Source organism: Sceloporus occidentalis, unplaced genomic scaffold (assembly GCF_023333645.1).
Source record: "Sceloporus occidentalis isolate IW3139 unplaced genomic scaffold, rSceOcc1.0.p SCAF_186, whole genome shotgun sequence".
NCBI classification, from domain to species: domain Eukaryota; kingdom Metazoa; phylum Chordata; class Lepidosauria; order Squamata; family Phrynosomatidae; genus Sceloporus; species Sceloporus occidentalis.
In genome coordinates this window covers 1,253,135-1,266,796 of record NW_028317166.1, presented here as the reverse complement: position 1 = coordinate 1,266,796, position 13,662 = coordinate 1,253,135, and the positions used below count along the sequence as shown (strand labels likewise).

At 37.5% G+C, this 13,662-nt stretch overlaps 1 protein-coding gene across 1 annotated transcript; it reads left to right on the top strand.

Annotated features, from left to right (window-relative positions):
- Nucleotides 1-457: 457 nt before the first annotated feature.
- Nucleotides 458-1,789, top strand: LOC149278674 (forkhead box protein Q1-like). Its single transcript, XM_089501889.1, has 2 exons — nt 458-1,100; nt 1,215-1,789. Exons 1-2 carry the CDS (start codon nt 458-460, stop codon nt 1,787-1,789), a joined length of 1,218 nt encoding a protein of 405 aa, XP_089358015.1.
- The last annotated feature ends 11,873 nt before the right edge of the window (nt 1,790-13,662 follow it).

Here is a 13,662-nt window from a genome sequence, read left to right as displayed (position 1 = left end):
CCTCCTTCCCTGGAGTCTGTGATTTGCTATAGAGATACAGAAGGTAAAGCGCTGCGGCTCCTCCCACCTCTCTATTATAAATAGAGCGCAGCGAATGGAGAGGGACAGCCACTTAACACTAATCATCGCAATAACAGCATCTGCCGGGGGATCTGAGCACCGGACTGGAGGGGTCCGACATCCCTTGACAAGGGGATCCACTGATAATCTGCATCAGAGGGCATTTTCTGCTACTGACAGCGCCTCTTCTCTGCTAACCACCTGAGGGTACCAGGATTGTGGGCAGCTCTTGGCCACTGATGAGGACAGCACAGATCTGCTGCATCCATCCACCGGAGACACCCCAATGACCTGGGGGGTGATGAACGACACAGAGTGTGACTGCCAGTAAAGCACACTTACGACTAGAAGAGACTCATAGTAAGATAGATTTGACACAGATCTGCGCATCCCTGCCATGAGTCTGGAGGTGTTTGGCAAAGCTGCCTATGAGGACAAGGTGTGCACCAGTGACCAAGAAGGCAGCCTGTCATCCCCACTGTCCGGCAGGGAGGACGAGCTGGGATCGGATGGGGACTTTGTAGCCAACAGCCCTGCTCCAGCTTTATGCCCAAGAGACTCCGAGATGGACACGGACACCGGGAGTCTGGCTGGTGAGGAGGAAGAAGAGGAAGAAGTGGAGGAGGTGAGGCTGAGGTCAGACCTGGGTGGGGAAGGAGTAGAGGGGTCTGCGGCATTCCGAACCCAAGCAGCAGAGGGGGTTAAAGCTAAGACTTACACCCGCCGCCCAAAGCCCCCCTACTCCTATATCGCATTAATAGCCATGGCTATCAGAGACTCTGCCACCGGGCGCCTGACACTGGCCGAGATCAATGACTACCTAATGAAAAAGTTCCCCTTCTTCAGGGGCAGTTACACTGGCTGGAGAAACTCAGTGCGGCACAACCTGTCTCTCAATGACTGCTTTGTCAAGGTCCTACGGGATCCATCTCGCCCCTGGGGCAAAGATAACTACTGGATGCTGAACCCCAACAGCGAGTACACCTTTGCAGATGGAGTGTTCCGGAGAAGAAGAAAGAGGTTAAACCGGGTCACCAAGTGCTTAAAAGAGCAAGAGCTGCAGGGGCTTCCAGAGCAGCAGCAGCACCAACATCTGATACCTACACGACCAGCAACCCAAAACTCAGCCCCCTCATCCAGCAGATTGCTCATAGCATCTTCTGCCTCACCATCAATGTCCAACAACAGCCCCTCCAACACTACAAGGTCCACCAAGGAGCTAACCTCAGGGACCAAGTTTTCCAGCTCCTTTGCAATCGATAGCATCTTAAGCAAACCTTTCCAGAAGAAAGAGGCTCCAGAACAGGACTCGAGATCCACAAACGGACGTCTCCTGTGGCCAGCAGGTGCTTTGCTCCACTCTGTTCAATCTGCCCACAACTACCCATTAATGTCTTACCCCCCATCCTCTGCATTGCATCACCCATCTGCTCTTTTCCCTCTCAGCTCTCTTGGCAGTAATGCTGCATCCTTGCACTTACAACTCTACAGGTATTGCATGCCTGAATCTCTCCTACTGCTCATGGATTCCAGAAGTGAACAGCTTTCTGCTGAACCTAATGATGATCAGCAACATCCCAGACGAGTTCATCCCCAGCATTCCCAGCTCTTCCTAACTCCCACCCCATCCAAAGTTTTCCCAGACCACCTGGGGAACCCCGAGCTTTTATGCACCTTGAGGACCCCTGAAGCTTTCCATCCATATCGTCCAGAGACTTTGCTAGTATGACAGTTAAAGGAGGATAAGGGGCCAGTGTGTAAGGTTTAACAGTAATAGCATCACTGCTTAAAATTATTTGTTTTATCATTCTGTATTTAACTGCCATTGCCTTTCTTGATAGTTGAAGGGGTTGCACCCCAGAGAACATGCCAAAATACTTAAATTTACAATGTGTGCCTTGGTAATGGACCCATCCCTATTCTATTAAAAAGTTTGCAAATTGGGATCTAGTGAAGTACTTATGCAAGGGTGCTTCAGGGCTCACTGAACCAGTAACTCCCATGGACCTATATGTTTGGTCAGTGGTTTAGTTAATGTTCTAGAAACCCCTTATGATATTATTGTGGCCTTGTCACATGATCTGCACTGGTATATATATATATATATATATATACACACACAAATTATATATATATATATATATATATATATATATATATATAATGTGTGTGTCTTGAACACATGGGTTCTATAAGAGACCTAAAACTGCACTTTTTAAATATACTTTTTTTATATCAATGAAATATGACAACAAAATGTGCCTTCTAATACATATTTGAAAACATTACAGTTTTCTTTTGACGCCAAAGCATTAAATTACCTCGACTTCAGCCAGTTTTTCTGGTTGTCACATGTTCTCAGCTTTGTTATTTTAAATTGTTTCATGCCTTTATTTTATTTAGCAATGGTTAGGCAATTTTGCAACATATGGAACACTTGGAGTCACAGGTTCCATCACCCTGGGGATGCCTGAGGGTGCTGGGAGCTATATTCCAAAACATCTGCATTGACAAGAGGTGGCCTATCTCAAATTCATGCTATCTGCCAATCTTTGAATGCCATGTTTTGTTTAATGTATAACAATATATGTTATGAGACAAATGATACATATTGCATTGTGCCAAAATTGTGATAGAATTACTGTTTCCAGGTCATTCCTGCTGTACACAGACTTTCCACTGTGCCAAATATTGACTGAAGACTAAATTAATTTGTCTTTAAATTATTTATACTTTTATTTTGGTTGTTTAAAAGAATCTTAGATGACAGGTGGCCACCTATTAATTGTGGTCCGATGATTACACTGCTATTTTTATGTATTTATGCTCGAATCGAGCTAAATACTTGGTTCTTATCATTATGTCATTGTATTTCCCTTAAAAAGAAAAGCCTTAGCACTGCCAAGACCGAGCAGATCATTTTTCTATTTGTGTTTTTTTATATGTCTATTTTATTGAACCAAGGCATATGGCTTATTTTCAAATAAATGTGTTGTTAAAAATGTTAAATTCCTTTGTGTGACGCGTATAGTGAATCAGCAGTTTGCTTTGTGATGGTTGAAGGGAATTCCATAAACTTCATAACATAAAAGGTATGCGATTCGCGTGAGAAATCATAAAAGCTGCTTACAGTGAGTGTTGAGAAAAACAGATCTGGTTACAATGCGAGGCAAACTGCTCACCTTGCAAGAAAGCAGAGGGGGAGGGAGTGGTGGGGGGGGGGCTGACAGTTCACTCATCTAGAAAGTATCTTATCTCCAATCTGATGAAACCACAAACCTGTGTTAGACTGAACACCCACATGCGTGCACTGATCATACACATTCTTGCGCAGTTTGTTCACAGGCAAAAGATATCAAATATGAAATGTAACATCTACTACTTATTCTATTTCTTTAAAATTATTCTACATGAAATTTGATACATCAAATAGTTTGCTTTGGGTTGTCTTAGTACATGGTGTCCTTACTGCTGCAATAAACACCATTTTAACCATGATGAACTATCATTGTGTGCTAATAATAATAATATGCTACTGCATGTTTTCCTTTTGGATTTATTGATAAAAGCGTAAATAAAAGAATTTAAAAAAGGAAGTACAATAAAGCTCATACCACGCACATACATGTAAACATACTACCATAATGTCTACTCAGCTGCGACCATCACTTGAATTTTAAATTGAGTCGCAATTATAAAGAAGCCGTGTTTTTTTCCACAAGGACAAGGTGTGTGTTAATGAGCACCTTAGAAGAAGCGAGGAGGCCTTTATAACCACAAAACACAAATAGTTGCGCCAGCCGACACCAGCACATCACACAACAATATCCATGAGTGTATAAAATTAATTTATTAAACGTCCGTGGACAATAAAATCAAGGAGGGCAACAGAACAAAAACACGAACAAAATGGCTAAAACGCTTGACGCGTTTCGCACAAACTGTGCTATATTCCTTTATCACTAACCTCAGCTCAGTTCTACCAGGGTCCACCAAAGTTCAGAAAACTTAAGAAAAAATTATTCAGCAAGAATAGGTTTTGTGGTAGACGCATCACTAAATTACCTCATAAACACTAATTCTTTTTAGGTACAATTCTCAAAGCTAGACCTGACTAAAACAGCATCACTATGAATTTTTTTTAAAAAAAACTATTTGATTATTCTTAAAATGACAATAATACATAAAACTGCATTTAGTGACTCGGAAAACATTTACTGTATACCAAGATACGGAAGTTTAATGACTGGCCTAACACTTGGAATCATGTGTTCTTTCTATAAGATGAAAACTTGTTACGCTATTAAACAAATCAGTATTTCAGTATTCAAAAAAAAAGTTCTGTTTTATGAAAAGTTATTTAATATTGCACACAGCTTGTAAAAAACCTTCCATATGTTACTAGAACCTTGAAATCTTATACTCCGCTTCCCAGTAGTTTAGGGAAGCTATTTGCTGAAAAACTTGCCTAAAGCGTAATTTTCCTTATTGCTTAGAAGGTTCTCTCAGGCCATTGGAAAATTTGAAATGATTTCTTACAACCTTCTGAAAATCAGATTAGTCTCAATCATTAATACTCCCAAGTATGCCCTGGAGGCTTCACAATCCATATTTGAAATTATAATCCCAACCCTTCACACTTTTTTAAGAAAATCTTGGAAGTGGGGGAAAGTGTCATTTTTTGCAGGGTTTAGCATAACTGTTTTTTAAACCTTAAGTTTATGTTTTCTTAAGTCAGTGTAATATTTTTGTAGAAATGTAGTTTAAATATAAGTAACTATTTTACATACAGGAGTCTGTGATATGTAACAAAACATGGCAAAATCAGTAAATCTAATCATGATCTTGTCCTGGTATTATTGTGCTTCTTATTGCTCCACCAACATTCAGCAATTTAAAAGAGAACCAATAACTTAATGGGGAACATAATCATTGTGAATGAATTATATTAATGTGAATATAAGTACCTGTTTCTTTTTTGGGCCACATTCATAGGGATATTGATGAACTTTATCCCCAAATTAGGGGATTGAGGCCAGAGGTAACATAATTTAGTATGTTAACACATAAAATAAAGTTAAAAGGTATACTTTATACCATTCCTCCATGAACAGAAAATGCATTATTTCATTGTAAATTAAACCATTCCCAGTTCCTGAAGATATTATTTACATATTGTACCACTACGTATATATTTTGTCACTAATGCAAGCTGTTCACAGAGCAGTTCCTTTCCAGTGTTTTGTAACCTGTCTCATTTATGTATACGTTCTTAATGGTTTGGAAATTCTATTCTTTACGAGATGCAGTCAAGGAATGGCAAGTATGACAACAGAAAGGTGAAGTATAGTTTTCAGTTCTGCTTCAACAGTCTCTCTACCTGTATATAAACCGACTGCTATTTTAATAGTGAGATAACATCATTGTTTATTGGATTCAGAAAATGGAGTCTTGCTTTCTTATTTAGGGAATGATCTTATTATTACTTAGTGCTTAGGTGGAAATGAAGGTTTCAGGTATAATTAGCATTTTCTTGCATAAATGGTTGTTTTTTAAAATAGCCAGATTATCCATTGGGGGCACTAAGAATGTGCCTGAGGGTCCCTGGAGCATGTAGGGGCTACTGGTGCCTTAATCCATAATCAAACGCTATTGTATCAAGGAGGAGTCAGCCTACTACTAACACAAATTCAGTGGAAGGAGGGATTGAGACAGATAAGCAGATTCTTTGTGTGCTTTACGTGTACAAATACAAGTTGGTTACTATTACTATATTATTTTTGTTTCAGCTCACAATACCATGTGTAAAAGATGTGAGTGTGTTGTGCGTAAGGGGTTTAAAAAACTGAGGCTACCGTCTGAGTCTAATTGAGCGGATTTTGCTTTATATCATGTCTCTAGTTCCCCCACACACACACACGCTAATGGTAGGCCTGGAGCCTTTGGGTATACTGTACAAAATGTGGGTGAGAGGCAGAGCTTCAAACGTATCTTTGCCCACACCTGCACATATCCATAAGATACCCATGTGCTACAAAAGTGTAGATTTAATTTATCGGTTGAAGGCCTTTAAGTGTCAGGGCCAATTTTACTGTCTCAGTAAAGTTTTTTTAAACAATACCAAAGAACTTTCATTGTGTATAGTGTATATGAAGCGTTAACAATAAAAATATACCAGACACTAGAATACTGAACAACATATTTTTTCGTACTCTAAAGGAATCTGAATAATTCTCCTACCATAAAAACTCATGTTATACATTATCTTCATTCTAATATGATGTGTAATATTTCACTTCATATTAAAGGGAATCAGAATCACAAATACTTTGGCTGTTTTACGTCCATGGATGCTATAGAATTGTTGGAGAGTGGAGCGTATTACTGTGTGCTAGGTTTGTGACACACGTGCATTTCACATGTCAATTTTAAAACGTCTAGGTTTTGCAAAACATGTCAACAAAGGAGGTGAATGAATTCATTCCTTCTTCTTTATTAACGCTCATATCTCCATAATAAGACTTATGTAACTGAGTGACGCAGTATGTCATCACATTGTTTTCAAATGGAAGAGCTCAGTTATGGCTTTAAAGGCATGTTAACGGCAAAACACCCACTTACCTTCAAAGTAAAATACACTGTAAAAAATACAATTGATTGATAACTAGTGGTTATCAATAACCAGAATGATAACTGTGGACTTTATTTATTGGACTATTATCTAGCATATAAATATTTGATTCTATGGCCTTTTCAAACCAACTCATGCACGCTTCAATATTTGAGACGTTCAGTTTACATTAGGAATCATTTGTTTTAGTACTCTATTTTTAATGTGTTACTCACATTCACTTACACAAATGGTTAACTGTGTGAGAGGGTAGCAAATGTTTGTTTCTTTGTGTATTTTATGTGTAATAAGTGTTTTATTTTTGGCAGAGCGCCTATTAATGTGTTTCGTCTTCTACTACACTTCATGAGGCAAGTGTGTATTTCATTTTTTATACCAAATGAAAACATTTTAAGGATCCATGTCTAGGGTTCAGATGAACATAAAAAGAGATTTTCACAAATGTATTTTCACAATTATTATTTTGTTAGCTATTGTTTTGTTAGGTGTGCTGTTAGATATAATGGATTTAAGGCCTAATCTTCATTTTAAAAAAATACAGATGTTGGTTTATAGTACTTTAAAGTACTCCTTTATGTTGTTCTTGCCAGAAAATTTTCAAATTAACAAATACCTCAATATTTGATTTTTCAGCCAAGAGCATGTTTCCAAAGTATTAATAAAAAGCACTGTTGATATAAATATTAAATCATTTGTTTGCGTATGTTTTGACACACAATATTTAAAAGAAACTATGCAAATTATACTAAATGAATTAATATATAATTTCCATATAACTCAACATTCCAGAGTTCTGAAATGGGGCACTTTGATTTTATGTGGGGTAAGGAGAATATTTATCGCCCACCTGTAGAAATGTTCCTTCCATTTATAATTATTTCATGTGACTGTAATTCAGGTAAATACTGGATTACGCTGGTTTGAAAAGAACCTTTTGCAGGTGTCTTTCAGACAGTGAGATACAGTCATCCCAAGTTGATACAATGCTGCAACCTACAGGTAAATGTAAAGATAACAGGTAAACCACACATCAGTCTGAACGCCTGAAGGTATTGTAATCACGTACTGAGGCTCAGCCTGCTAGTTTTTGTGCAAATTATTCTTAACTCTCTAGAAGGGTAGGGGCTGCTACCATTTAAATCATAGATAAAATATGAAGGTGAAGGTGAAAATTATAAATTTTAATATTTTTGTTTTTATTGGCCAAAATAATTTGAGAGACATGTATATTGTGCCATCCAAATGAATTATTATGACTCCTATCCCCAGAAAATGCCCCCCTCAATAATATAGAATCAGTGGTGGTTTGAGGCATTTGTGGGCCTGAAGCGCAAATAGATAATACACATTAAAAAATGGCAGGAAGGGACTTCATGACAAAGAAGGTGAGTGGGCACATACTTTATAAAGAAGACTGCGGGTGGACGCACAATGCAATTGGCAGCGGCCGACTAAAGAGACGTGGGTCTAGAGCTTCAGTTCCATCAGCCTTTATGATAATCGGACCCTGTATAAAATAAAAATTAGTGAAATTCCTCCAAGTAACACTCGTGGAATTGCATAAATAATATAAACTTGAAAACTGAAACAGACATTTTTTCTTCTAACTTCATATCTGCAACCAAATGCAGATTTACGACATTTAACACTGAGCTACATAAACATTTCTGATTTTTGACAACTGAACCCTTCTTCAATAACTGGATTCTTTAGTGGATATAATTTATTAGGCTAACACAGAATGATATGTGAAGCCACATAAGTTTTTGGACGCCAGAGATCTCTACTTCAGACTACATAGAGCACGGTAAGTGTTATCGAATCAATATCCTGTCCTGATATTATCACTCTTCTGCTTAAATTCTCTTACAAAGGCAACCTGAACCAATTTACAAAAGGGAATGATAACTTGTCATGGTGGAATAATCAATTAGATGTTTTTTCAAATAAGACATTTAATTGATTCATTACATCCTGCTGTGAAAAACATAGGTGTCAATCAATTCCTCCATATAACCTTGACTGTATCTCACAATTAATGCTCTGTGTTTGAAAAGTAGCAAACATTTCACCTCGAGTACAGTTAAGGTAGCTTCCTTGGATCTTACATGAGACATAAAAGACAGTTCAGTGTTCTTGCTGACATTAACTTGCTTCTTTTGGAAAGAACATTAATTCAATTTAATTATACTATACTTTTACTGGTTCTTTTTGAGTCTGAGGGCAAGTTACAATTCTAAAAATAACTTACCAAATTATGGGAAAAGCTCTTTGAAATCATGAGAAATTTGATCAGAACCAAAATGGACTGATGCCCAGGATCACATAGCTCCAAAACTGCTGCATGGAGGAAATGGTCATGAGTTAAAATACCTCATTATTTAATACAGACTTAAAAGGTACTAACGTGATTATCTTAATCTTGATAACAGACCCCTGAAGAGTTCATTATTTTCTGCAAGACATTCAATGGTTGCAAAGCCTTGCCAAACACTACACACCCTAGTGAAGGAGGAATATAAACAACATCAAAACAGCATAATTTGTACTTTTGTGTGCTAGTTCAAACAGGGGTCCCAAGTAAATTGTTTCATCTACAGTAAGGGGGGTTTAAAAAGCCAGCTAAACCTAGACATGTAGATTGTATTCACAATACAGAGAAAAAAAGAACTAAATAAAAAAGAAAACTAAAGAAAATACCTATCCCATGAAATGGATCAAACTATGTAGATTTTTTTTTAAAATCCTCTTACCCTGAAAGCAGGAAACATACATTGCACCGTTCCCATTAACTATTTTGAGCAGGTACGAGGAGACAGGAAGAAGGGGTCGCAGGGTTCACACCGGGCCCCCTAGAGGCATGGGCCCCATCGCAGCTGCGACCACTGCAACCCCTGTAGTTACGCCAGTGCACATACATTATAAAGCACCATACATATGTGTATGCTTTCCTGTATTCTCCCATATTGCTGATCTGTAGATGGTTGGCTGCCACAGAGATATATGGCTGGCTATAGGGTCACATAACATTGTATTTCATCCAATGTAACTCCACATAGCTGGAGAAGCGGCATCTGAAAGAGGAAGTACAGACAGTGTTTTAGGAGGAGGGTGTGTGTGTGATTATTTAACATTTAATGCTACAGGGGAAAATGTCCATTACTCATAAGTTATTTATTGGCAGTATCTATGGAACTTTCACTACATATTAAAAGTGGAAGCTTATACAACACCTGCTACAGAATGTATATAAAGAATAGATTCCAAGCTTATACGGCCTGGATCTACTATTTATGTGTCTAGTCAGGAAACGATAAGAGCCCTTAAAACTCTTGTTACTAGAATAAGTTGCACCCAAGGGTGCTTAGGCTTGGTGGTAGTGGGGTACTTACAAGGATAGGACAAAATACACTACAGTATATGACCAAATGTATGTGGACACCTGATCACCACATCTATATCAGTTTGTTGGACATCCCATTCCAAACCCATGAGTATTAATATAGTTACCCCCGCCCACTTTTATAGAAAGGCTGTCAACAAGATTTTAGAGTGCATCTGTGTAAGTTTGTGCCCATTCAGCCAAAAGAACTTTCATGAGGCGAGGCATCGATATTGAACTCTGTAGTAAGTGGTGCTAGAGGACAGGTCACAGGCACATATGTACTCTATGAGTGTGCATGGTCCATCACTTATTGGCAGTTGTTATTACTGGATGCTTCCACTTCATAATAATAACACGTATGGTGGATTTCTGCAGGGCAGAAATTTCACAAACTGACTTTTGGCAAATTTGGGATCCTTTGACAGTGCCACACTTAAAAGCCACTGAGCTCTTCATGATGGCCCATTCTACTGCCAAAGTTTGTCTAAGGAGATAGCATACCTATATGTTTCAAGAGGACGATCAGGCCCCCTGGAACTCCCGCCCTAGGCCTGGGCCAGGACATTTGTCGCAAGTATTCAAATATGTCCAGGGATGGGCTGGGTTTCTTATTTCCAATTCATCCCTAATTCTGGAAATATACTTATCTGTACCTCTCAATGTTAAATTCAGCCACCAGTAATAACATTTTAAAATTACTGTTTGTTCTACTTTGACAAAAATATATTGTTAAATAGGGATAAAAAATTAGGTAAGTTTGATTATGTTATGCAAAGTATATCCTTTTTGGAAGTGTCCATGAGTTATTTCCTATGTATAAAAGAGAGCTTAGGTATGGCATGTTGTCTGATGTGGTTTTTACATTTTTTTAAAAAAAGGTTTTAAAAGTATACTTTTTGGAGTATAAATGTCTTTCTGTCTCTGGAAATATATGTACTTTGGACATTGTGAAAATAGATTTTTTTTACCTATTTTTTTATCTTTTGTATTAAACCATTGAGAAGAGTGTCTCAAAGAGACACAAAGAGAGGGGGCTCCAATCCCAGTTTGGTTAAGTAGCATTTTTTAGACTTGTAATAAAATCCTATAATAAGGATGATATTTTGAAAAAAAAAAGTTATATTATGCCAATATGCCAGACAGTCACAGGAAGCTTATAGTGTAATCAGTTACATATTTTAACAGTAAGATATATATCTCATACTTTTCCACCAACTTTTATACACTCATAGGAACTATATTTGAAACAAAGCATGCAAAAACTGAAATTTGTTGGCAATTGTGAGCTTTAAAAAAATAATAAAATAGCACAGAAAAATTAAATGGAAAAGGTTGAAAGAGTCCATTCCTTATGATGTTTTTATGATAGAAATACATATTGTTTCACAGCATTCCTTGGCTTGTAGGTGAATGTGCTAGCAATATTTTGCCAGTCCCTTTGCTATGTCCCTGGATTGGTGATGTAAGGATTTTAGATTATAGCCAGTGTTAATATTCCTACTGTGGGATTGATATTAAAACACCTACAACTCAAGCCTTGTAAATGTAAAATATTTCAAAAGCAGAAGGTAAACTTATTGCAAGTGATGTCAATTAAAGAAAACTGTAATAAATTGAATGCAGGGATATTTCCATCAGCAGAAATGGATACTGTTAACAAATGAAATAAATCCCAAAGTCCTCTTTCAAGGGCAACAATTGGGACAATTCTAGGACCAAAACTAAAACTCTTGATGTGGTCCAAATACGCACTGCATTAATTTTTGTCTCATCTTGCTCAAAAATTTCTGTGTAGCTTGAAATGTGTAAGGTGTGTAATACTGGTTCCCTGCCCCTGCTGTCACCCCTGTGTCGTTGCTTATATGCAATAAATAAAGTGATTTTTGGACCCTCTTTGTCTCCTGTTATGCTGCTGCCTGTCGTCGTCCAACTGTTTCTTCATGAAGTGGCCATACTGCTTGCCAAAAAAGACAAGCACTGGGGAGCCCTCTAGTTTCACCTTCTTAGACGCCAGATGTGGTGTTACTAATGAAAAGTGAAGTAAATTGAAGAGAAATAGAATTTAGGGTTTGAAAGAATGAGGGGTAATGTTATGAGTAAGGAGCAGTGAGTTTAAAGTAGAATAGCTTGGGGAGTTTAAGTGGATGTCAATATCAGAGCACAGGAATTATTTGTTATACATGGGAGGGCTGGTAACATTCACTCCAGCTAGTGGTCAAAACCCTAATTTCAGCATACATAATGTGCACACTGACTAACATTTCATCAAACTTTTCAGCATACATAATGTGCAAATTATTATAATGTGCAAATTGAAGATGTAAATGCTGCCTGAAGGTCTTGTTACTCTAGACAGACACCCTGAAGGTTATATGTGGAAAAGTACTGAAACCCACAACGGGTGAGTGAGAAATTGTATTTTTAATATTGAGTCACACTGCTGCAAACCAAGTGCAGAATAGACAAGACATCACTACATGTCTTGCATTTTATGAAATCTGAAAATATGTCAATAACAATAAGTTCAGTTATTTCTATTTATTATACTTTACTAATTTAACGCCATTTGTTTTCGATGTAATTATATTTTTTATCTGTTATGGACATAATCATTCAAAAGCCTGTGGGTGTTTAGCGTGTGTGAATGTACGTGTGTCTGCTCATACACTTTTACTTAGTGTAAGGAAACATTTTATTCTACAAATTTCATTAACCATTTTTATATTCTAAAGCGTGTCCATTGAGTTTAGTATATGTCTATATTTGATTTATTTAACCTGTGATCTATAGAGGTTTGGCAATAACTTTCACATTTCCTTTCTTAATATGCATAAGCCATTGTTTTGTTCAATAGAGCTTTATAGACTGTAATGGATGAAAGAAGCGTGTCTTAATAGCTAATGAACACTTCCTCGGTTAATTGACATTCCTACTGAGCTCATATAGTATATCACTTGGCACCTTGACTTAAATACTCAGCTCTACAGTGCCACCTAGAGGAGTGTGTTGGTAGTCAAACCGACAACGTTGCGAAATGATTGCCAATTCTTGAGTCTATTGTGATTTCTCTGTTAAAAGTAACTCTGATGATTGCTAGAACTATGCCTTTCAATTGTAGCATTGGTAAGGTGGTTCTAAAAATGTAACCCTCATTCAGAAAATTCCAAATTACCAGTATGTATACCCAATGCTGGTCATCAGCAGCTCTTTGATTAAAAACTCGTTTTAACCCATTCAGTTCCTAATGGTAGATTTCAGGCGGTTTGATGAAGCCAAATAATTTCGTTAAAAAAACAGACATATGTATAAAAAAGTAATTTCCGTGTGTGTTACCCTAACATGTTGCGTTATGTTCATGTATTTACACAATGTGCTCAGTTCTTGTGAATATTATCTTAATTTTCCTCTTATTCAGTAACGTTGGTTATATATCGTCCCAGCTCTCGTAGCCAATTGTGTTGTGGAATTTTGTTCCCCCCACCCTGATATTATAGGGGATATTCACAGATCTGGAAGACAGATCTCCTGTAATATTTATCCTGAGAAAGGGTTTCATCCACCAGACAGACAAAGGTTGCCTTACACT

Coding starts and splice junctions, on each gene's coding strand:
- LOC149278674 (XM_089501889.1), top strand. CDS start 458: ATGAGTCTGGAGGTGTTTGGCAAAGCTGCCTATGAGGACAAGGTGTGC. Junction 1,101..1,214: donor GTTAAACCGGGTCACCAAGT/GCTTAAAAGAGC, acceptor GATTGCTCATAG/CATCTTCTGCCTCACCATCA.